Here is a 26208-nt window from a genome sequence, read left to right as displayed (position 1 = left end):
ACAGTCTAGATTCAGGAGAAAACCTTTTTTATACATCTGTGTCAAATTGACAGCGTAGCCAACATTATAGGTCCTTGTAGCTCTGTTTCAACACAAAAGCCCTGGCATAAAGCTTGACGTGCATCTACTCCAAAATGTTAGATGCAGACCTCAAATCCTGTGATTGCTCCGCTGGGTAGCATAAAATTTCCTGCTTTTACAACATTTCCAGGATCACCATACATCAGTCGTACCTTCCATCCCCTTCGATGTCTCCTCTTTTTTCTTCTTTGTAATAACTGCTGTATGATCAACGGCAACATTTATCAGCTCCAATTTAACACAATACACTTAGTCACTATAGTTAACTCAGAGACACATATACCTATGGACAAGCAAGCAGAAGTTCTAGCGGGACTGGAAACAGGCGATCTGAGTAGCATAGAAATGAACTGCTTCCAAGTGTTTAGGCATCAGCCACTACGACATAGAGTCAACGCAGAGCTATAAACCAGGCTTCATGGAGGTGTGAACACACAAGTGTGATCTACTATTTAGCACTGAGACTGGTGAGCTCACACTCTTGATTTGTGTCAGTTTTTATAACAGAGACACTATCATTTTAAGATCAGTGTGTGAAATTATAATTGTTGCAGTAGGTCATTATGTTATTGATCTTATTTTGGTAATGGTTAGGGGCTATAGATAGTGTTCATTAAATATCACTGTTTGATGGTTTTGTTTATCAAGAAGGACAGCAAAGCCGAACAATAAACAATATTAAAATAAGCAAAGCAGAAACACTGGGTAGGTCAGACTGAATGTACATAAAGTACGTCTTTAAACATTTATGCTTAAAAGTAAAGACAGAAATAGATTAAGTTCCCAGATTTTCTGGTGCAAGATAATCCCTACATGTCAAAAAACAACTTCTGCTGAACATTTTCTGACAAAAGAACCAGAATCAAATCAAGTATGTATATTAAGAGTGTATCATGAACGCCTCCAGGGTCCTTCTGGCAGACGTACTGATCAGATCTAATCGATAGTGAACCATTTTCAGCTTCTTGGGGTGCTTCATCACATTTTCATATGGAAAACTGATGCTACATGACACGTGAACTCCCTGGTGACTCTTCTCTTGTAGTGTTTTATCAGAGCCAACTAAGGCACCGCAGAGTGTTGAAGGTTTAATGAGAATCCCCCCTCCCCCAACTCTTCCTTATGTCTCTTTATCTGCTTCATAGCAAACTGCCCTCTTGACCTCTATTGATGAATGCTTTCCACACAATCCTACAGGACACACTATCTCTGCATGCTAATATCTAAAGGTCATATGATGAAGACTGTGTGATAAATCTGTGAAGTTGTATCGAGGCTGAAAACGCAGAATCATTATAAGCTGGATGAAAACATACAGACAAAACAGCCTCAGCAGTACAGAGCAGCATACATGCACACACTGAACACCTCATGTCAAGGCTCATCAGTAACTGTCACAGAGACACAAGGTCAAACTCCTGACACGCAGTAGCTTCATTATTGAGTTCCTTTGTGTAAGCGGAGAGGGGGATAGATAGAAGTGAGGAAGTCCATATTTCTTCTTAGTATCTGTACATGCACAGATTTAATGATTTCACTGAGGCGTATCAGGGGGGTAGGATAAGAAATATGGAATAAACTGTAAAAACATCGGATTTATTTTGCTCACATGTTCTTCTAAAATCATGAAAATAGCTTCACATTACTTTTTGTTCTTAATCAAAATATGCTGCGCCGCAATACAAGATGCCATCCGTCATCTATATTGTTTACAACTGAGATATATAGTAGGACTCTGGTGGCTGTGTTATAGCTCAGGCACAACATGTGCCCACATTTCAGGCCTACATCAGAAAAATATTAATAACTTGTTTAACCGATTAATAATTCTTTTGTTGACAAGCGAGCATGACAACATTTAATCTTGTAGTCAACTAAACCTGCACATTCCTCATCTGTATCTGAAGAAAAAGTGTTCCTACTTATTGGTATGAATGAAATGAAGTCCTGGTGAAACTGAATAACGCTTCGCAACACTTCACACTGTATCATCTAAAGTATACCTAACTCCTAAGTGTTTGGTGATAGATTTCATGGGTTGTCCAGTAACATTTCCCAGGTTTCATCCAATGCATAATCCTACAAGCAGAAATGAGCAAATATTAATTTCATACGGTGGCCTCCCTGTAATCATTCTGTTCTGTTATTTAAATTGCAGCTCTGTGTCCCAGTCTTTGTCGTTCAACCTGAAACCTGACATGTGTTTGTTTCTCTTCCTTTCTGCTCCTCCTCTGCTGAAATGGAAACTTCTTACAGGTGAGTCCTCAGTTTTTGTTTCTCTGTTTTCTTTTGTTGTTCACAGCTCCCGTCCTCATTTTTTATATATTCATCACATATAGAACATAGCTGTAAGCTTTAACAGTGGTTCTCAACTAACTGGATTTAAATGTTCTCAAACATGCTATGGACCAACTTAATACTGCTTCAGTTTTTCTGCTTCCATCTTTGGAAGCACCCTGTCTTGCTGTGAGGAGGAGGCACCTATCATTGTTCTGCCTTTAATACTTAAAAATAAATTATTTAAATATAACTGGGGATAAAACTGAATGAAATAGCAAGCTCTGCAGCAAGAGACAACAATAAAGCTCCTATGATAAGTCTTCCAGCATGATTTTAATCCATGCTGATAATTCAGAGTTATAGTGGTTTTCACCTCTTCTGAAAAGGTGCAGGATGTTATTCTGCCTTTCTCCAGGAAGACAGAAAAACACACAAAAAAACACCATAAAAGAGCAGTCTTGAAATGTACTTAATCACACAATAAAGTTCGTGTTGACTTTTGAAACACAGTAGCTGGGAACCACTGGACTAAATCACAGAATAACAAACAACATAACAGGGTGTGTTCATGTTGTACTGTAGTGTTGTAGATACTAATATATTGCTAATATGATTAACAATCACATGACAAATTCTCTGTGTCCCCTCTGTCTCACTCTCACGTTGGACTAACAGCAAAGATCCTGAAAGACCGTAAGTGTTTCTTTTCAACATGTCACTGCTTTTTTTTTTATTCCTCCAGCGTCTCTTACAGCTTTGAGCCTGCGATGTTTCAAAAGCATTTAATAAATTGACCGTGAAATAGGCTGGATGTTACACACTGAAGGACTGATACTCACAGTTTGGTCATCCTTCCTTTCATTGAAGCAAAACACGCCCTTACACTACACAGACTTAGGGAGTATTCTGCTGGATGAATATATGCCTATAGATCCTTAGTTGTTAGAAACAAATTATCAATGTGAATTTTAAATACAGCATTATACTGAGTAACACCAGCATCCTGACATGTATGTACTTTAAAGTCTCTTTGTGTTTTAGGACGGGTTGTAAGCAGATTTGTTGAAGAGTCATTTCCATACCAATTATCTCTCATGGCCTGGCTTTTTTCACAACCAAGCCTGCTATAGGAAGACTCTTATGGTTTCCACAGCAACATGAGGAACATGTATTATACAGTGCTGTGGATTAGATTAGCTGAAAAGCTTCAATTAGAGAGAGAAACTGTTCTTTCATCTGTGTCAGGGATTCATCTCGTAGTCCAGTCACAGAGCTTTCTTTTAGAGCATCCAGCTCCTCCTTTAATCTAGCAGGCAGACAGTCCTCTGAGGTGCTTGTTATCTTCCGTTTTTGTGTACAGTGAGTGTGTGTGTGTGTGTGTGTGTGTGTGTGTGTGTGTGTGTGTGTGTGTGTGTGTATGTGTGTGTCTGTGTGTGTGTGTGTGTGTGTGTGTCTCTGTGTGTGTGTGTGTGTGTGTGTATGTCCGTGTACAGTGTGTTTTGCAGGGCTCAGTGAGCTAGAAAAGTATAAAGGGCACAGACATGTTGGCTGTTGTTGGTCTGTGTTGCTGAGGAGTTTGGCTTAAATGAGCCATTAAATATGTATAATAGACTGAACACAGCTGGAGGTGGACACCATGAGCTGTTTACGCTTGAGAATGTGAGAAAGGCTTAGACAAATTCATGAGGCTTAAAAAATAGATGTAAACAAAAAGAAAGTGAGAATGTTTATTTGTGATTTTTGCACATCAACAAGCTCTTCAGTGGCAGGCGTGGTTCAACCATCCAAACTACAAACGTTGATAAGATGGCAAAAGAATGAATCATTCAAAAGAAGATAATAACGTTAATGATTAATGGGAAAAAACATAATGACAAAATAGTGTTACAAAATCTTTGAATTATTAATTATCTGTAGATTTAGACCATAGACTGGACAAAATAATTGACAACACAACTGCTCCTCAAAGTGAAGCCAAAACATAAAGAGCTCCCCCTGGTGACTGCCTGCAGTACAGGTCACAAACTCCGTCTCCTCCATGATAACAGATGGGACATAGGTCATGCTTTCTGCCATTAGAGTAAGTTCTAATGTGCTGATTTATGTTCAAGTGCTCATTTTCAGAGTAGTTTAAATAAAGCTCGACCATTTTTCTTTATTGGATTATCAGCGTAGAGGAGGAACGGCGGGAGATAACGTAAAAAACACTAACACAAGTGTAATTAAACTTTCCATAACCATGAGCGTCTCCTCACCAAGTTTTATGACAGTTACACAATGAATCAATACATTGAGCTTTAGTAAAGCTTCGTGTAAATCAGCTTATCGAGCTACTGAAGATGTTTTCTAGAGAAGTCAGAGAGGGCATGCAAAGAGTATGTATGTGTGAGTCTGTGTATGTTTGTTTATTTGTATTTTCTGTTGGCAGCCTCATCCCTGTAACCTTCTCTCTGTCCCTCCCCTCCCCCCACAGTGAAGCAGCCCCCCACTATAATCAAACAGTCAGTGAAGGACTACATTGTTGACCCCAGAGACAACATCATCATCGAGTGTGAGGCCAAGGGCAACCCAGTGCCAATGTAAGCATTATGCACACACACACAAACTCACACACATACACACACACACAAACACACACACACACACAGACACAGACACACAGACACAGACACACAGACACACACACACACACACACACACACACACACACACACACACACACACACACACACACACACACACACACACACAGAAACACTCAACGATTAGGGCCCTTACAGCACACTCGTTAATCTCTTTAATTTAAAGGAACAGATCATACCGCAGAGACAAATGTAGATCTCATGTTTAAGGAGGATACAAAGCAAACTGAAAATGTGTACTTGTACTTTTTATAATGTGATTCTGCAACACTACTGTATCTCATCTTCTCCATCATTATGCCTTTGGGTTTTTACATTGATTCTGTACCTGTGTGGTATTGGTATCCCAGTGTGTGATTTTTCATTGCTTTCCAGTGTCACAGAACCAAATGATAGCAGCGAATTTAAAAAAAACAATGGTTGGGGTGGCTGTCAAGATTCTGCAGACCTAAGCAAAATCGCCCTAGATCATAAATAATGTGATATGAATAACGGCAGACTTGAGCAATCTTCCACCCAAATTGTTGGTCATCATCAGACAGACGGCTGATGCTGGCTCAGCAATGGGATGACTTTGTCCCACTGCTCACTGATATAAACACTGAAGAAGAGAGTGGACCTTAGTGTTTCGTCTCAAACCAATGATTACAAACAAATACAACATCATCTTTGTTTGAAGTGTCAGACGAGGTTTAGGTCTATCAAAGAATGCGCAAAGTTACAGTTTTGTTAGGTTGTTAAAAAATGACGAAGGGATTGTAATGCGATCTGACAAGAACATCAGATCTGCTTGAAATGCCACGTTTTTCGGATGTCCATTCACAGGCCAAACATTAGACCTTGATGGCATCCTTAAAGTAAACAGAGCTCATGTTTAGTCAAATAGAAAACAAGTACTGTAGGACATGCAGCAGGCAGCCTGGACAAAAGCCTGTGAACACCTCATGGTTAGTGTCTTTTCTCTACTTTTGTCCTCACCCTGCCCTGTCTGTCTGTCTTTGGTGTCTTCTTGCCCCGTGTCTCTCACCCTATCTGGCAGTGAGACTTATGCGGGATGACAGTGCTGCTCAGATGTGCTCTTCTGCCACTCTGCCCCCCTCTGTCTGTCTGTCAATAACACATTTCCTCCCTAGACAGCCCTCACTTCCTCAGTGACCCCTCCCTCTCCTCTGGTAGAATAATGTCGTACCCCAAAGCTCCTTTCCTGCCTCATAAACTCAGCATGACACCTGTCTGTCTGCCCTCTGCAGCTTTAGCCTGACATGTGGTGCTTTCTGCTGCTCTCACCATGTTTCTCTGCTCCCCCAACCCCCCATCACCCCCTCACCCTCTCCACCTCATCACCTCTGTCGCTCTGTCTGGCTGTCTGCTCCAGCTGCTGTGAACCCATTAAACTCTCTCTGCCTTCCTGTAATTTCTCTGACGTCTATTTGTGGTTCTGTTTCGTTTCCTGGCGATGAAAATGATTCCTTCTCTTCATCTGAATCCAAACAATAAACATGGACCAAATTCACAGGCTTCTCTGCCATCCTTGTTGCAGTCTTAATAGCTGATTCCTCAGCTGAGTGTAGGCTCTGTGGAGGGAGCAGCCTGCAAAGCTTCTGCAGCCCACTTCACTGGATGGCAGTGTGCTTACCACCCCTGTTTTCCATCCATCCTCCTCAGTGCAGTCCTCCCAGGTCAATATCCATGTATCAGGACAAGCTGTTTGAGGCCTCTGACAGGATGATGATGACTTGTCTCAACAGTGTTGCTGCGATGAGTCACACACTTGAGTTGTTAGTCCAAGTTGACCATTAGCCCGTCGCCCTTCCTGTGCTTTGGAGATTATGCCAACCGCAGGATTTGGGCTGCTCCCCTGCCTTAAAGATTATCATATGCTTCCTGGAGATGCAGTGAAGCCTGATGTTTGTTATGACTGAGGAGACTCTCTCTCCAATTGTCTTAAGTACCTTGCCATGATGCCAGCGGTAGTGACCGTCCCCAAGGACCCTCGGGCAGCTGCTCAGGATGTGCTGGAGTGTCCCTCGCCCGGAGCAGAGAGGGCAAACTATAGATACAATATTTGATGACTCAGTGGATCTGGATCAATTCAGTCATCCATGTTTTAACTATTTGTGAAACTGCCACACCACATAGACTAATCTAGATTACAACCAACACCATGATGTCACTCCTATGTTTTTTGGACTGCCATTTGCAGTTCAGGTGGTCACCATCTTTGTTGCTCATTTTGAGCCATATTTGGATGTAAGGGTGGCACTATCCAGTCCATGCATGAAGTAAATCCATAAACTAGATTATTCACAGATTAACAATCATGTTTACCACAGTTTTATTTTCTATTTGTGGCGTTTGCTGAGTTGGGTGGTCTATGTTTTTTAACTTAACTACAAACTACAAAAGAAATGCACAGCAGGCCGTAGTATCTGACTAATATCAGCTTGCAGTGTTCTCAGAAAGACAGGTTAGGTTCAGTGACACCGAGCAAAGTTAAAGGCTGCTACAGACTTAATCATGCAAACACATACAGCTCATACACATCAAAGTATTCACAGTCTCAAAGTCTCTCTCAGAAGCAGGCCTAAACACACACACACACACACACACACACACACACACACACACACACACACACACACACACACACACACCGAACACACACAGGGTCTCCAGTGGTTACATCACTGGGGGTATGACTAGCCCAGGACAGTGGTGCATTGTTTATTTGGAGACAGATTGGCTTTACATAAGACACACACTCATACAAACACACGCAAACACGCTTGTGCACGCTCACCCAGATTCTTGTGTACATGTACACACTAACACAACTTCACAATAAGGCACTTACAACCACTCTTGCATGCACACATACAGGCTTCCCCCTTCCCAGGACAGGCATTGTGCTCCCATAATGCACTCTGTTGACTATTCATGCTCATGAAACATTCAGCGAAAAGGATCGCTCACTTATTCACTTGCAATCAGTCTCTCACTGCACACACACACAATCAAACACACACTTCCACACACAGTCGTCGTGTCCAGTTCTTTAATAGTGGTGCATTGTTCAGGCTGAGCACCGCGCAGCTCCACACAGCGGCCTGGTTCAACTGTAACTCTCTAAAAAATACAGGAAACATCTTTTTGATAAATCCTGGATCATCACTAAAAATAGAGGCGGGTTATGTAAGCATATTCAGAGTTCTTCACTAATCAGAAAGCCTTCTGGAAACACCACATGGAGCAGGATTAAGCTGCAGAAGTATTACACGCACATGGAGAGCGTGCGCTGTGGCAGATTTTTGTGCTGCTGTCGTGTGCCGGGTGAGAAATGTAAGATGGCAACCGAATGACAGGCGGGAGACTTTCACGTTTTCTGGTTGTTGAAACAATTAAGAGTCGGAGTTCTTATGGTGACTGAACTTTTAACATGCTGCTCCTGCCTTCATTGTCTCCTCCTGAACGAGTACATTTGAGTTATTTCTTCTGTTTAACTCCATCAACATACAACTCCAGAAATATGCAGACTCAAACAATTAAAGTGTCTGTTGTCTGTTTTCATGCACAAAATATTTGAATGACCCTTCTCCTGCATATTTTTCAAGATTAAACTCAAACAGGGAACCAGAGTCAGAATCAGTATTACTGGCCAAGTTTGTGAGGGTTTACAGGGAAATTGACTCTTTACAGTGATCTTAATGTACAGACAAACAAATGAACACTTAAAACAAGGACAAGTAAAACAAGCACAACACAAACTCCTAAGATGATTTTGTTGTGAATTATTTGTGCAGGAGGTGTTTCGTCTCCAGATGATTTATAGACAACATAAAGTGAATGAGAACTAAAATCACAATATGCTTGTAAGGGTGAAGAGGTTTAAGTTGAATGAAGTGCAAATGATTTTATCGAGAAACTGGGAGACCTCTCAGATAAATGTTATTTTAAATATAAACGATCCTATGAAAAGAAAGGATCTTTAGTTTTTTTTTATCACTTTTATCTTTTCTCAAGTTAAACCCCAACCTGGTCAGGTGGATTGCTGAGTAGATTTCCACATTCAAGGAATTATTCTTGGTGTTTTTGGTCCAAGAGCAATGACCCAACAAGTATAAAGCTTGAAAACAGCGTTACTCCTACTAAGAGGTGAGGTAAACAAGACAAAATAAACAGTAGAGAATCAAATATAGAGAAATATAGAAGATGCAACAGAATGAGATAAGAACTATGCAGTCATTCAGGAGCTTGCAGGATTATAGTCAGTGCAAATACTCTGCTTTCTGTCTGTTAATGTCAAGAAGGTGTGAAATGATTCCCATTTAGTCAGAGTCCTTACTTTGATACAACGTAGGTGTATAGTTTATGGCTGCCCTGTGAGCATGGTCAATATACAGTACCTCTGTAGATTGTTCCTGTCTGAACATAGTAGTCAGATGAATGGTTCTTGTAGAGCTAAGTACTGGTGTGCTTCTTTTGAATGTTTGAATTTGGTGGCTACATTGGATTTCAGGTTATTAACAAGAATGATGAAAAGACAGTAACAGTTGTTTTTCCAGCTACCTGTTTTTTTTGCTAAGTCTCTCATTGTTTGTCTCAGGTTCTCATGGCGAAGGAACGGGAAGTTTTTCAACATCGGGAAAGATCCCAGAGTGACGATGCGAAAACGTTCGGGGACTCTGGAGATCGGTTTCCGCAGCGGAGGACGACCAGAGGACTACGAGGGAGAGTATCAGTGTTTCGCTGCCAACGACTTTGGAGTGGCTCTGTCCAATAAGATCCTGCTCCGGGTCTCAAGTAAGAGCACAGAGGAACACAATATTTGAAAAATATCATTTGGTTGTAGAAATGCAATCCAGTTAATGTGTTGGATGTCTTTAACAGAAATCCTGATCAGAATCTGCAAATTTATGAAGTGTTTTTGATTTCTTATAGTATTGCGATTTCACATATTTATTGATCATGATGGCAGTCACTAGAAATTTCCTACACTTTGTTTCAGATTACAAACCCAATCAGTCTTCTTTATCAAACAATAACAGTTGGATCATTTGCCTTTCATTCATGAATTCACCCCTTTATCCCTTCCTCTCCTCCCCTCTGCTCCCCCACTTCAGAGGCTCCTCTGTGGCCTAAAGAGGTGCTGGAACCAGTGGTGGTAACTGAGGGCTCAACACTGATTCTCCCCTGCAACCCCCCACCAGGCCTGCCTCCTCCCTTCACCTTCTGGATGAACAGTGGTAAGCACACCGGATATTTTCGGATCTCCTGACTAAAAACCAGAGATGACTGAGCTTTTAAGGTGGCTTCTGCTATTAAGAATTAATCATTGAATTTATGGGTTTTTGGCTAATGGGAATGAAGGATCTAACACAGCCTGGTGAAGCTGGGTAATAATTCTGTATTTTTATTTTTAATGGCAGCCCGTAATCTCTACAACAGGGTCAGTGTCATATGGGATGATAATCAGTTTTGCATTTTCTATGAAAAAGATTTATGCTGAGTGTTTTTTTTTTCAAATCAAAAACACTACCAACAAAGAAAAAAGATAATAATTCAAAGACCGACACAAACCAAAAGTTCCTCATATTAGCTTTTAGTTTAGCTAAGAGAACTTTAACTCTCATTGAGGGCCTTTTACTTTGACAGCTGACTGCATGATCAGTGCAACACAAAAGGCAAAGTCAGTCAGCATTCAGAGAGAAAAATAATCTTGGTGCTGGAAGTGCTTTCTATTTGTTTGAATCTGTTTACATTGTGATCAGCTCGAGGTCTTCAAGGTCATCTAGAGATTACGTTATTTCCTTATTTTTAGAGCAGCTTCTCTCCAGTGACCTCAGTGTCATCTTTAGTTTTGGATTTGTATCCCTCTTTCTTTTGTCTCGCTCAGTGTCAGCAGCTTTTAGAAGACATATACTCTTGCATTTGTTACTCTCCTTCTCCCTTCTGTGGTTTTTTCCCTAATTTAAGTGGGTTATGCTGCAGCAGGGTGTATGTTCATGCAATTTAATGTCCAACAGGATGCTATTTTAATGCTTTTAAAAGATGATTTTAAAGATTTTCACATTAAGCTTTATATGTACACAGTTTGGAAACAGATGTTATAGATGTTCTCTGTCTCTGGAGTTCAGTTTATTTTGCTGCAAAATGTGTTGTTACAGTCATTGGAGTTCTTGGTGTCCTTGAGGAACCAGAGGCTATTTCAGCTTGGGTTGCTAATCTAGGCCTTTGCTTGTTCTGCAAACTAGCCTCATTACAAACTGCAAAAATGGCATCCCAGATTATGATTGCTATGACTGTAATGGACGAGGAGGCATTGTGCTATGTTTTGGCTGACTCAGATATTTAGCTGTATTTATTTTAGCACGTATACTGGGGGGAAGAAATGCAGCAGAGCGGATCAAGCTGAAACTTCTTGGGTGCAATGACGGCACCGCCAGTTTATAACCACAACACAGATTAAAACAAGTAGTAAAATGGGTTTCTTCTATTAAAGACAACTTCCTTTTCCTAACAGAAAATGATTTGTTTGGAGAAAACATTTCAACATCTTCACCAAAACAAAGATTTTCCTCCCAGTTAAACACACAGACAAGTGCTGCTGTAAGCCTCTCACCCGATGTGAACTCTAGTGTCTCAGTGAAGAGCCCGTATGACACACACACACACACACGCTGACATACACACTCAGATCATCTACTGTACATCGTTTCAGTGTGGCATGTAGCCCAGACACTGTATCCCGCCGACGTGTGATTAGGACTGCTGGCTGGGCTGCTGATTGGTCCTGAGGCGTTGTCTTGACGGCCATACGGTTCTCGTCAGTCGGTGCAGTGAAGGAGAGAGGATGACTCTTTCTTGGCGTCTGTGTTTGCGTGCTGTAAGTTAACATCTGCCTGTAGCGTCTGTAGAATGACACATCTACAGGGCTACCAGGGCTAACGTGAACAGACGTGGAACAGAGTTGTATGTGCAAATATATGTATCCAGCTATCCACATGCTAGTGGTCGGCCTCAAAGGGGTCTCTGCTTCAACATTTGTATCATTTTTATGCTTTGTAATAAATGTAAGATGTCAGGTTAGCTTGCCATTCTTTGACAAACAGATGTTTATGTCACAATTGGTGCAAACATGAAAACAGGAATATGGGAGAGGGGACACAAATGTAGACGACGACAGCAGAGCAAGAACAAGTATTTGTGACAAAGAAGTGTGGTCAACAAAGCTTATTGGAAATGAGTCCAAGAGGAGGCAGGCAACAATCAATAATGCAACAGCAGACAGCGTCCAGGAAACTCAGTTAAAACACAAAACAAGAGGAAGACACGAGGGAAGGCCGGGGCGTTTCCAACGAGGTACAAAGACGACCTCACAATGAGAAAAGACAAAACCAGAGTAGAAATCTTTTATTGTTTCTCTTTACTGGGACATATTGCTCCTGATCGTACACAGGAAGCACTTTGCATGCAGTATGCATGATATATGAACTTATTAAGTGTCATAAAATAGGTCCTTCAACTTTGTTTCTCTTTCTCATACCTCTCTGCTGCAGTCCAATCTGTCTCTTCTCTCAAACTTAGATTTTTTGAGAACTCAAGATATCTTAATGCTCATGTATGTATTAGCTTCTGTTAAAATGTATTGTGTTCCTGTGGTTGATTCCCTCTCTGTTTCTCTCATTGTCCTCCAGCTATGATTCCCATCCCTCAGGATAAGAGAGTGTCCATGGGTCTGAACGGTGACCTCTACTTCTCCAACGTTTTGGCCAAAGATGCTCACACCGACTACAGCTGCAACGCTCGCTTCCTCTTCACACACACCATCCAGCAGAAGAACCCCTTCACACTCAGAGTTCAGACCAGTGAGTTCACAACACAAAGATGTATAGTCATATCCTCAAACACTGCAGATAAATCATTTATGAACTTTATCAATATTTTATATCTTATTTATTTAACACTGCTGTGACCATCCTGTGACCTTTGTGGTCCTGGAGCCTGAACTACAAAGCAGGATTTGCAGCTACTGAGGTCACTTCAGGGTTAACTCTGGGTTTACAGAACCACAAAGGTGGTTCTCGTCTTACTCTTCACTTCTTAGAACTGACCTCTGTTCTCTCTCCATATCCACTGTGTGTGCAGTGATCTCTGATACAACCTAGATGAAATATGACATATCACCATCTAGAGGTGATGACAGGACATGACATGAGATGTGTGAAGTCATAACCTTTATTAATGTCTCCTCAGGGCGCTGCGGAACAAAGAGGATGAAGTGTTTTATTTTCACATAATACTCTTTGTGTGTTTGTGTGCAGACTGATGATGCAATGTGTGTGATTATGTTTTCAGACGAGCCGTATAATGACACATCTTACAATGCCACTGACCCGTACGGTGGTGAGTCACTTCATCTCTGGACGGCTCTGTTTTCTGTCCGCCTTAGTCGTGTCGCACTTTAGCCTGCCGAGCACACTAACCTGCTAGCTCAGTGATGCTAAGGTCATGCACTGACCTCAGACTGTCTCCAGACGCACGTTTTTAACCTCCTAACCGCTCTCTCAAGATGTAGAACTCACTGTTTGCTTCCTTTTGAAAATATGAACAAGGGTTTTTGTTATGAAGATCAGGGAGATGTCCTTATCAGCTTTTTTGGCCCTCATTTTTGGTCAAATTCTTTTAATATTGACCATCTGTTATGCTGAGTCTTGATCAAATAATTGTTAACAAAGCAACTAAAAGATGTCTTAAACTTGTTCCATTTAACTAAGTCCAGCTTGAATTGTTGCGAAAGTCAGATGCAAATTCAGAATTTGTTGTAGACTGAGCTGGTTGTCCAAAGCGATGAATTCAAACACCTTCTCTGTTATCTTTTCGGCCCTTTAACTCTCTTGAGGATATTTATCCTACCTGTTAAAGTCCAGAGTCTGTTACTTTGGCGCAGAAGGCTTCTCCTGTTGCTATAGTGATTGTGCAGTATTCTGTTGGATGTTTAGTTTTAAATGTCATATCAAATTGGTAGTATTGAACTCGCCTAGACTGATACCACTTGTGAAGGATGATATTGCATATCTTGCAAGTGACTGTTTTCACTCTCTAGTTTAAATAATCCAACACTGCTGACATTTTATCCACAGGGTAGCTAATGCTAAGTTACTTGCGTGTTCGCGTTCTCCTGCAAATTTTTTCTCAGTTGAGACGACCGGCTCTAATCGCCAATCCTGTTTAAGTTAAAAAATGTCTCTGATCTGATAGTTTGGATCGAGATCAGGAAATCCTTAGTTGTTGTGTTTCATATTTTTCTCATATTTGGACACTTTTCAGGATCTCCATGTCATGAAAGCTTCATTCTAAGAACAGGCATTCATGAGTATTGATATACTTGATCTTTTGCACATCAGCACCACGTTGTTAGAAGTATCAGGACTGTGCAAAAAACTGTGTTATGTATAATTATTTGTGTAACCTATACTGAAGTATAAATTTGCAAAGATTACCCACATTCCTCATTTTAGTGCAGGCAGCTGGATGATCTCCTGATCTTCCCCTTCAAAATAAAACCCAAAGGCTAATCAAAGACAAAATTAAGACTTTATACTGCTAAGTTTATGACTTTATTCATGTTATTACTCTTCCCTTGTCATTTTTTTTCTCCATATCTCATATTGTCTCTTCTTTGATGTGGTCCAAATACTCCATTGTATCAGACAGCTGACAACAGCAAAATAATTTCAAACAACAAGAAGCTACACAATCATTTTTTCTCAATCCGTCAGTTTAATGTCAGCTTTTCATTAAAAATATATTAAAATCAAACAACATCATCTCCAATGACCAAGTGAACCAGATGTTACTTCCAATAACAGACAAAGCACCATCTTTACAACCCTAACACATGCTTACACTCTCATACAGCTGAAATATTCATCTAATTTAATCCATAATCTGTTTATTCCACCTTTCAATCAGTGTTAAATGATCACACAAAATGAATAAACATACAGTAATTAACACAAATTACCCTCAATTCAAATATATTGCACATAGAACTCAGTATGGCATACACCTATTAAAAGAGCCCATAGCTGGAGGGGAGAGATCAGCCCAAAGTGGCAGCATATGGGCCATTTGCTGAGATGGGGGGCAGTGAAGCCCAGGGCTAGATGGGACATGTCCCCCAGAGAGAAGATCCTCCCCGTGATCCCTGTGACAAAGCAGAATGAAGCTTCTGAGGCGGGGAGGGAGGATTAGGTCACATGATGAATATTCAGTCTGTATTCATGCTGAGGTCATTAATAATCATGTTTGTATGGAAATAAGCTTTCTGCTCCCAAACATATTTCTTAGAAGGAGTGGATATCATGCTCCAACACGACTGCTTCAAAGCACTCTCATGCACACATGTGAGTAATGTAAAGCATAACTCTTGGATAGGAAAGGGTCAAAAGCTACAAAGCGTCCTGGCTGCCTTTCCAGTATCATTAGCAGGTTGTGTGTGTTGTTTCCATGGTGCTCATGGCATCACCGTAGGTGCTGCTGCTGTAGTGACTCGTGAAAGGAAGAACTTTAATCTCAGCTAACACTCGATGTCTTCTTCTTCTTTTCAGCATTTTGTCCTGTTGTCGTTCGCCTTCTCCTCCCTGTTTCACTAACTGTAACACATCCTCCACACCCTCTTCTGTCTGTTTAAAGGCCACTGGAGAAGCTAACCGCTAACAGATGCTTTAATCCCATTCAGATCTGCATCCCAAAGGAAGCTAATGCTAATTCAATGCTTTACAATTCTAAGCAGGCTGCAGCTGTCTGCTCACACAGTGTTGTACTCAGCATGTATGTTGATTCATATGTTGTGCTGTGATACATTTATTTAAGAGGTTGTTTCAAACTGGTGGTGTTGCAAACTTTATTTAGTTTGTTGATTGTTTATATGTTGTTGTTAAAAAATGGTCCAAGCCCTTTTTGGAGCAAAAAGCAAAATGTCAACCCCCACTTCTGATGAAATCCTCAAATGAAGGCCTCAAACCAGGATATTATTTACATTGGTTTGATCATCACTTGGTTGATTGAATAACATTGTATTCATTAAAGTAAATATTAAGATCTCAGTGTAGTGACACAGAAATGCCTTGAAGAAATCAGACTGGGAAGAAACGTTTGTCAGACAGAGATAATCAGAGTTAATGCTGAGTGAAGAACCAAATTGGCCACTTTATATCAACCAGAGGACTCCCCTTAAATCTCAGAAATTCAGCATGTTGGTTCTTTGGTTTTTGGATGAGCAATCAAGACCGATCAAGACAGATACCTTAAGAAGATTTTAAGCGACCTGGTTTTTACCTGAAGGACAACAGGCCTACGGGAGACCCCCGTGGGCACATGTATCATCATACAGATATACAGATAGAGATATGATTTATCTGTGTAAAGTGATACAGGTACAGGTTTGTTTGTTATAATGTTTGTCCTCACTCAGATGAGGATCAATCACTCCAGGACAATATTAGCAAAAATTAAAAAGCTATAAAAAATGTGCCACTGAGCGCCCAAACCTTAACCACACAGAAGTAATACCTTTCTGTTTTGTGGTGCAACAGTCTCAGCTTTGTTAAGGAATGATAACACTGTAAGCAAAAATAATAGGTCAGCTTTGCAGCTTGCACTTTCTGGGTTATGTCTTGCAAAAATCAAGTAAAGCCTAGTACTTATAGAAAGTCTTAACAGATCAGTGTATGAGAGAAGACTTTCTGGGTCAGCTCTGATTTATTGTTCTAGCTCAGTTATGTGCATCAGCAGCAGCTGTCAGATGCTCTCACTCACGGTTTGACCCTCAAATACAGGCTCTAAACTCACAACAACAATTATGTGTTTGTGAAATTAACATTTAATTATCAAAATAAGGAGAAGAATAAAAAGTTGTAATTCCTCCTTAGACTGAATGTCTTAAACGCTCACTGTTTTGTGTTTTTAAAAAGTAGTCAAACTAACAGGTTGAAATAAGAGCAGCTGAAATGAAAGCTGACTAAGAAACATTGAAAGCAGCTGAACTGTGATGCCATTTCAAACAAATTAGTTCCAAAAAACAGCACCTTTTAAACAAAACTGTATCTTTTATTTCCATAAAAGAGGAACTAATACGGCTAGAGCAAAAGTAGTTTTACTATTTTTAGTGTGTATAAGTCAGAGAAAGTGTTTCCTCTTCTTTGTACATAAACAGGGAGAGTCAAACCCACTGAATGCCTGATTGAAATGGCTCTTACATTGTTGTAGTATGCAAACACAGTCAGCACTTGGCAGTTTGCTCACGTCCCAGATTGCTCAGCTAAACAAACAGTTTGATGAATTTTCGCTCAGATTTTTATTCACAATTTGTGCTAAATTCTTCCGAGCCATCAACCAAGTGATATGGATGCTTAATTGTCCCTCAGTGATCGTCTAAAGTCACCAGAAGATTGGACTTTGTTTATAAAAGTCTTCCAACCTTAAAGTCAGCTCAAGGAAACACAAAGGCTCTGCTCAAAAGGTTCCAGTTTTGGCAAGGCAACAATCAGAAGTCTACTGCAGCTTATTGCTTTAGCCAAAGCCTTTGGGAATGTTTCACATGGGGTAGAAAGCTAATACAATCAGATCTGTGACTCTAATAACACTTCATATGGATGTCAAACTTATCTAAATACATCAGAACAAAGGGATAACTTTTATAATCTTCTTTATTCTACTTTTAATGCCAATCTTTGCAATCTCTGATCTTTTGGCAAACATAAATCAAGATCAATGACCCTGTTGTTCTTCCTGCATCTCTTACTGCCCGTCTTTGAGAGAAGCCAGAGGGTATTAAACCCGTTCACAGGCTGCGTGCTGGCCTCACAGCAGACTGCAGAGAGAGCCAAAGCCAGCTGGAGCTGAGCCACAGGGAAATGATCAGAGCAATAGTAGTGTTGGAATAATGTGGCTGAGCCAGTAGATAGGATGTTTAGCTCCTTATAGAAAATGAGTCATGGTACTGAGGTAAGCAGTCGTGCTCCTGGGTTTGATTCTCTGTGTTTTAGTGTGTGTTTATGTGTGTATTAACCCCGTCTTTGTTGCTTGTCTTCAGGCCGTAAAGTAGTCGAATCCATGCCTACCTTCCTCTCACCTTTGGGAACAGAGAGCTCAAAAATGGTGCTACGAGACGAACAACTGCTGCTGGAGTGCATCGCTGCTGGACTGTGAGTTCACGAACACACACATGATACCAGCCTTAGATTCGTTGGTAGGATGAGGCTCACCGGGTTGCTGCAGTGTGTCTGCTATTTCTTGCTAAATTTCTCTTTGTCAGTCATGGTCGTCCATCGATGACACATCATCTGTCTCATTGTTCCATCTGGTAGCACTGACTTCAGTATTCTTCTGTTGCTTTCACCATTTTGTTTGTTAACACTGGTGATGTTTACAGGTGCAGAGCACTCTGTGCTCTCATTGGTCAACATCAATGACATGATGGAACAAATTTTAGGAACTATAGATGTTCGATTTTGGTCTGTCATGAGGTTGACGGGTCGGGCTATGATTGTGCTTAGACTGTGTCTGACCTCGGCATAAGATAAGATGGAACATACAAGTGTTTCTTAAACTTTTTTTATCCTCTTTTGAAGTAATTTTCAGCTAATTACCCTGACATCGGTTTAAATTAGTTCTCCTTTGCAAAGAGGCAGAATGAAGCGTGGCACTGATCACTAAACATGGCACACATTGCGTATTTTTCTAAACAACACTCTTGTAACTGAAAATTGCTTCATGAAGCATCTGCCATCATGCAACTGTTGACTAGTTTCTAATTTAGTTTTTACAAATTCAGATTTTTTAATATTAACAGTATTTCATGAGCTCTGTTTTCACCTGTTGGTCACTTCTATCTCTACATTTTCAGCCATACTTTTACTTTCTTTCAAAAAAAAAAGAAAATGTATTGACATTCAACTGTTATTGAAGAGGGAAACCACATTTGAGCAAATGTAAACAGTCTCCTTTCTATCCTCCCACTTCAGTCCAACGCCCACTGTCAAATGGTTTAAGAAGGGCGGGGACCTTCCAGCGCAGAAAGTGAAGTTTGAGAAGTTCAACAAAACCCTGAAGATAATCAACGTGTCCGAGGAGGATGCCGGGGAGTATGTCTGCATGGCCATCAATCAACTAGGCAGCATGCGACACTCCATCTTTGTTCAGGTCAAAGGTGAGAAACATGTGGAGAAGAAGATGTAGCCACCTTGATGTCACTCACTTTTGGTGGTTCTGTTATCGTGCTGTATATAAAAAGACATGGAATGAGTAATTTAGAGCATAAACTCATGTCACTAACCCCTACTCAGTAGAAATGTGTTCACTAAGGTAAAAAAGAAGTAGACTGATTTTCTGATCGATGGATTTATAACCTGCCTCATGTTTGTAACCAGTGGTTGTATACTGAGTACGCTCTTGTTAAGTGTATGTGTCTATCACTGAACCCGACTGCCTGTGCTCCACAGCGGCTCCTTATTGGCTAGACAAGCCCTCGAACGTGGTGCTGGCACCAGATGAGAACGGACGCCTGGTGTGTCGCGCAAATGGCAACCCCAAACCCAACATCCAGTGGCTGATCAACGGCCAGCCTATAGATAGTGAGTAGAGCTGATACTTATACTTTGAACTGTCTTCGTGTTATCTCTTTCTTTTCTTTATTGTTCACTTCAAAAAGTTTTGCAGGAGCCAGAGAGGAAAGGCAAGTACACACATGGAGAACATCTGCCCACATTTATTTAGTTTTAAAAATGTTCAGCATGATCTGAAACACTGCAGACATGAGTGTAAAGAGTACAAAGATTAAATATTGTTCAGTGTGACTTGGCCCACTTACTTTCAAAGCAGCTATGAGTAGTTCAGATCAGAGGGTGCTGCCTGATCAGGTTGAGCTAATTGTCCAGATTTTAGACAACAAAGGCAACGACCAGTAACAGGAAGAAGAGTCTGACACGGCACCAAAACATACTGACAGAAGTAGACATTGTAATGCACTTTCCATCCAATCAAGTTTGAACCTTTACTTGACACCTGAAATAAATGAATAGATATTTTTCTTCATCCTTCTTCTTTCCTCCCTCACTCCAGGTGCTCCTGCTAACCCGAGCAGACAGGTGCTTGGTGACACCATCATATTTCGCTCGGTGCAGATGGGCAGCAGCGCCGTCTACCAGTGCAACGCATCCAACCAGCACGGCTACCTGCTGGCCAATGCCTTGGTCAGCGTCCTCGGTGAGTCAGGAATTAGATGTGCTATTGGCACAGGTACAGGAGAGTATGTTTTTATTGCTGTGCGTAACTCCTCGAGCCAGCTTTAGAAAAATATTAAGCATGAAAGAGAGAAGAGCAGCATAACACATCAAGCATTAGTTACAAATGATACAAAAAATATACTCTGTAACAAATATAAACTTTTTAACATAAAAATGACAAACTATAGAAGGAGACACTGTAAGAAACACTGAGAGAGAAAGACTCTTTGCTCAGGGTTCCCACGCATCCTGGAAAACCTGGAAATAAGTTAACCAGTTTTCCAGTACTGGAAAACACCTGGAAAATGGGAGAAAAAGTAAAATGTCCTGTAAAAATCACATTGTCCTGGAAAATTATTCCAAAATGGCTGCGTGCGACCTGACCTGGTTATAAAAACACATCCCCATTCATTGAAAGCTGAGTGCACGCTGTGCTGGAAAAGACAGCAACACAGACCGGTCCAGCTGTGCGACTTTTTTCATATCTTTTCTCCTTCACTTGGTCATAATCATGCATTCACAGAAAATGGGGGTATATATTTATGTTTTATGGTAAATTAACTTTGTGGAGTGCTCTTTTGATTTAAAGACTCCCATATTTAAGTTAAAGAGTGACCAGCAGGCTCAGGCAGAGAGCTCGGGGGGTCTGTGCCTCTCAACTTTCCCTGCAGGCTGAGAGCTCAATTACCGTACTGTAGCTAGTAGGAATGCAAACAAACGGAACAAAAAGAGCCACACAGCTGAACAGAAACTCCACGTTGTTGAGATCGCTGATCACAATAGACATCGCCACACATGAAGACAGTTTTTACACTTTTTTAAATCTCTGAGACCTTCAAATACATACCAATACAATACATTCAAAATAGAGTGCGTCTTGTATACCGGTAACTCCAATAAACTTTTTTATTTGAATGTGACATTTGCTTTGTTTTTATATGGACCACTTTGAATATCCATGACAAAGCAGGTATATTTTTAGTTTGAGTTGAGAAACATTTGTGGTCAATTTTTGGTCATTCAGTTCTATTTAGGTCAATTAATGCACTGATCCTCTGATTATTATTATTATTATTATTATTATTATTATTATTATTATTATTATTATTATTATTATTATTATTATTTATTTAATTATTTCAGCAAGGCAGCTTCCAGATTCCTTTGCTGGCTCCTTTGTCTTTTACTGAGCTCATTTTATATTTTTTGAGAAAAGAGAAAGCTGAGATGAGAGTTGCCCGTGATTGTTACTTGGTTGCACTAATAAAGTGAAGTGCTGTATATCTGTTGTTGAATTATTCTGTTATCAATTTGCCATAATTTTTAACCATGTAAGATATGATTTCATTGATAGCCATTGACTACATGTCTTTCAGTGTAGACTTCTACTGAGAGGAACATATTAGACTATTTAGGAACTAAATTAGGAACTAAATTTAGACTGTCATACCAGCTTGATCATCACTGAAAATGTCCTGGAAAATGATCTCTGGAAAAGTCTGGGAACCCTGTTTGCTCCTTAGCAGCTGGTATAGCCTCCAGGATTACTTTTAAACTCCTTCAACATTACTTTACAGATGTGATAGAATGACATGACATGCAGATGCCTGATAAGTACAGAAGTGTTGAAGGTGTCATTTTATCTCCCCCCTCTGTGTAGACATGCCTCCGAGGATGCTAGGCCCTAAAAACCAACTCATCAGGGTCATTGAGAACAACCGCACCTTCCTGGACTGTCCCTTCTTTGGTTCTCCTCTGCCCGTCCTGCGATGGTGAGCCTCTGATACCTTTTTGTTTGTTTACAAAAATACCAGATCAGTTAGCAAACTCTGGAAACCCAGATAAAGGCACTACATTTATTCATCTCTTCTTTCCTGATAGATTTCAAGGTCGTATTTTTAGTTTCTTAGTCATGTCTCAATGCTCGGTTTGTGTGCAGGTTTAAGAACGGACAGGGCAGCGGCCTGGATGGGGGTCAGTACAGAGTTTACTTGAACGGCACTCTGGAGATCAAACGGGCCAGGGCGGAGGACGAGGGGACGTACACCTGTGTGGCCAACAGCATCCTGGGCAAGGCCGAAAACCAAGTCCGCGTGGAGGTCAAAGGTCAGACATGATATTACAGCTGTACTCAGCTTCATGAGGCATCCTGCCAAGGATCACATTAAACCTGTAAACTAAAGTATCCATCTTATCCTCCTTAATCACACAGCGGACATGTTCTTCCTGTCGCACTCAGGATGGGAAGCTAAATTACTGTTGTAATCTTTTACTGCTATATGTGTGGTCTGCAAATAAACAGGAGACCTGGCAAAGCATTGTAAGTCCACCTCTCCTGGATCAATCAGCATCTGAAAAAGAACAAAAACAAGAGGGACTTTGGAGAATACTTTACAGTAAAACTGAAAAAGCTGAAAAAAACAGATAACTGCTTTCCTTTCAAGACTTCAGGTGGAGACACTTTGAAATCTATTCTCTGAGTAACAGGTAGCAGCTGTACGGGTTTTTAAACTGGAGTTATAAGGTCATGTTTCTCAGTTTTCTGTCATGACGTCTGCAGCAGCGTTTTAAGAACTGAAACACAGCAGAACAGCCTTTAAAGCTTCCCACCCTGAGTGTGATGTCAAAGGAAAACGGCTTCTGTGTGATGTTGACGTGATGCCATGCAGTAACGTTGTGGCACTTCGTGACGTATCATGACTTTATTACAGCCTGAACAGTGAACATGTTTAACAGTCAGTCTTAACAGGGTTTATTAATACCCTCTGAAATATGAAGTGTGTGATGATTTTCTCTCCTTGTGCCAAACAGTCTGCTCCTGTGGATTACGCTAACATCTGCTGTGCCTTAATTAAATTGCCTTTTATTCTGTTTACTACAGTTACACTCATTATCCAGCTGTTTACTGTGATATTATCTGTCGTACCTTTCAGAACTATTATATTAACTTTTACTCAATTTTACTCCAACATATAACTCTCAGTCCTACAGATTTGCTGATTTATGAATATTTCAGAAGAATTTCATCATCAATTTTACTCACTTCTTCCAGTCTAGGTTGTTTGCAAAGAGTTTTGGAAAGCGCTGGATTTTAAGAGCGATGCCCTTCAGTATTCTATCAAACTCTGAATAGAGGACTTTTTAGGACATTTCACTGGAAGGAAAGTTATCTCACTTCAGATTCTGTGACCTGTTTCAACATTAAAAGAGGGAATTAGAAGCTGGGCTGGTAAATGTCTGCTGAAGAGGCCTTAAAGTCCTAATGCATGAGAGAGTGTTACGTCTTGCTCATCACACCGTTTCACCTGTCACTGATTTTCCTGGATACATTTTCGCACCCACTCAGAAGCGACTCGTATCGTTCGAGCGCCGGAGCATCAGTCGGTCATCAGAGGCACCACGGCTCGCTTTGACTGTAAGGTGAACTCTGACCCCAGCCTCTCTGTCACCGTGACCTGGATGAAGGACGACAAGCCTCTCCACATGGGATGGAGGTAACAATACCGATATTCACATTCAACCATCAGGAAGATTGATTTATTTTGGAAAGCTGTTCTCGCAGATAGCCTTCCCAAACACAGCTTATTTGACAACAGAATTCAACGTGTGATTACTTGATCTTAAACTGGATAAGTCTAACACCTCATCATTTCTCACCTTTTGTCTCCCAGGTTAAAGAAAGTCGAGGAGTCCCTGACCATCCCCAATGTGAACGAGGGCGATGAGGGGATGTACACCTGCACTGCTAAATCTGATATAGACGAGGACTCATCCTCAGCCCGTCTCACTGTGTTAGGTACACTTACATGCAGAACAGAGACAGACCACAACATTCTCTGGACCCTAACATGTCCTCACTCTACCATTATATCACATAGCTTCAGCTTGTTACTTACACAAGAAAGATAATACAGCTGTCAGTTAAATTAAGTAAAGTTAAAGCTTCTGAAACTTGTTTGCATATTTTGTGAACTGAAACATTTAAGTTAAGAAAAAGCACTTATCAGTTCACACACACACACACACACACACACACACACACACACACACACACACACACACACACACACACACACACACACACACACACACACACCTTCAGTTTTTGTTGACCCTGTACTGTTTTTCAGCTCCCTGCCTTCACGTGGAAATCATTCATGTTTTATTTTTGTTGCTAGTTTTACTAAAATACTGACCTAGCTTAACTTTAACATTCTCCCATTGATTTTGCATGCAGTGTAATAGAGTGATGTAGTTCTGTGTACACAGTGCTGTAGTGAAGCTGTGCTGTAGACTCAGTTTGAGCATCATATTTGACCGTGACTCTGACAACGGAGACTTTTGCATTAAAGCCAGTGGCTCACAGGGAAAGCCGCTCTCTCACCTCCCCCTCACAGCGGTTACAGCTGTTCAAAACTACAAAATATACATTTCATTTTGTCAATGGTCTAGGTATCACCGTTGACTCATTCTGTTTCATCGCCCATTAGAAACTCCTCACAGGAGCTTTAATTTGTTGTGGTGTGTATTGGCCCCCTTTGGAAAAAGTAATGCAGTTTTACTCTTTGGAACCTGCCCTGTACACAAGTTGGCAGCCCCCTCCAAGAAAAACATCCCATCTTGGTTTTGTTAACTTAGAGAGGCTTGCCAGTAGACTTTCCTTCCTTTACTTTCTTTTGAACTGAGTAACACCTGCATGGAAATATCCTCAAATGTGGCATACATGTCCACTTGGAGCCAAAGATGGAGGTCCAGGTCAAAAATTTAAGTCATCTCCAAATGATAGATTGGCACCAAAGTATAAGAGGATAACCTTTTACCTGTGGATGTAAAGGTAAAATATCCACTTGGACACAATCATGTTTTGGGTCAAGCTTTATATGACCTAAATTCTGTCATGATCATTCAGCAACAACAGCAGAGAACTCAGTCTCTACCTGCATGTCTGTTAATTTGACCGAAATATAGAGGGCGTAATGACTGTGACATGACTGGTTGGGCAGAGTAATGCCGGTCTTTTGTCTGTTCTGATGGTCACTGTATCAGAGTAGACAAAGGGGCAGGAGTAGACGAGCCAGAAAGAAGAATCGCTGCTTCTCATTTCTCTCTTTTCAGTCTGTTGTAGTCATCCCTCGATGACACATCTTAAAGGCAGGGATGTTGTTGACAGAGCTTGATAAACTTTTCCTCTATCTCACCGCTCCAGCTCGCAGCACCCACTTCAACATTCTGCTCTCACTGCGCCATTTTCTCTGTTTACGCTCGTGACTTTTACATGTGCAGAGTGCTCTGTGCTCTCATTGGTCAACGTCACTGACTCACTAGATATACATTCATCCTGAGATCTACAAATCCTCCTTTCTTTATGTTTGAAAGAAAGTCGTCAATGCAAAAGTCTCATATGTAACTATGATGAACACATGATGGTCTCAAACTGGAGCTTCTTGAAGCTGTCACATTAATAATAATCACTTTGATACTTTTAGTAGTGTAACCTTTTTTGTACTAAATGACTTGATTTTGTGCTTCCTTGCTGTTGATTGGTTTGTAGACTAACCTATAAACTCTAACCTTTTACCCACTTCCTGGTCCTTGACCCCACCCCACAGAGGAAGCCTCCCTCAACCCCTCAGTCTCTAGTGCCTTGCCTCCAGGTAACACACGGCTCAGGTGGAAATCTGTCCCTTTCTTTTCTTTTCTTTCTAGTCTTTTCTTTTCGTTTCTTTTTTTCTGTCCTTTTCTGTTCTGTTTCTTATTTTGTCTCCTAAAGTTTCTCTTTTTTCTCGTCTATGATTTTATATTTGTGTCTTCAAACTTCTGATATGATTTTTTTTTCCCACTTTATTTTGTGCCGAAGATGATTTTTGTCTCTGTGTGTGTGAGAAAGGAAACAGTTTTTCATACAGAATGGATTTTGT

The 26208-nt window shown here is 40.7% G+C and overlaps 1 protein-coding gene across 1 annotated transcript in view; it reads left to right on the top strand.

Annotated features, from left to right (window-relative positions):
* Positions 1-2954: 2954 nt before the first annotated feature.
* nfasca (neurofascin homolog (chicken) a) overlaps positions 2955-26208 on the top strand; it is a 55389-nt gene continuing 32135 nt past the window's right edge. The window contains exons 1-15 of the mRNA XM_034695149.1: positions 2955-3054; positions 4835-4940; positions 9607-9803; positions 10124-10246; positions 12698-12868; positions 13359-13406; positions 18100-18211; positions 19031-19215; positions 19508-19639; positions 20127-20270; positions 21951-22062; positions 22230-22396; positions 23637-23784; positions 23962-24086; positions 25900-25944. Coding sequence (XP_034551040.1) covers positions 4939-4940; positions 9607-9803; positions 10124-10246; positions 12698-12868; positions 13359-13406; positions 18100-18211; positions 19031-19215; positions 19508-19639; positions 20127-20270; positions 21951-22062; positions 22230-22396; positions 23637-23784; positions 23962-24086; positions 25900-25944 — 1711 coding nt within the window. The 5' untranslated portion in view covers positions 2955-3054; positions 4835-4938. The remainder of the gene's footprint in view (positions 3055-4834; positions 4941-9606; positions 9804-10123; positions 10247-12697; positions 12869-13358; positions 13407-18099; positions 18212-19030; positions 19216-19507; positions 19640-20126; positions 20271-21950; positions 22063-22229; positions 22397-23636; positions 23785-23961; positions 24087-25899; positions 25945-26208) is intronic.

The sequence above is a fragment of the Notolabrus celidotus genome, chromosome 1 (assembly GCF_009762535.1).
Source record: "Notolabrus celidotus isolate fNotCel1 chromosome 1, fNotCel1.pri, whole genome shotgun sequence".
Classification (NCBI taxonomy): domain Eukaryota; kingdom Metazoa; phylum Chordata; class Actinopteri; order Labriformes; family Labridae; genus Notolabrus; species Notolabrus celidotus.
The sequence above is the reverse complement of the archived record's forward strand: the minus strand, read 5'-3'. Positions and strand labels throughout refer to the sequence as shown.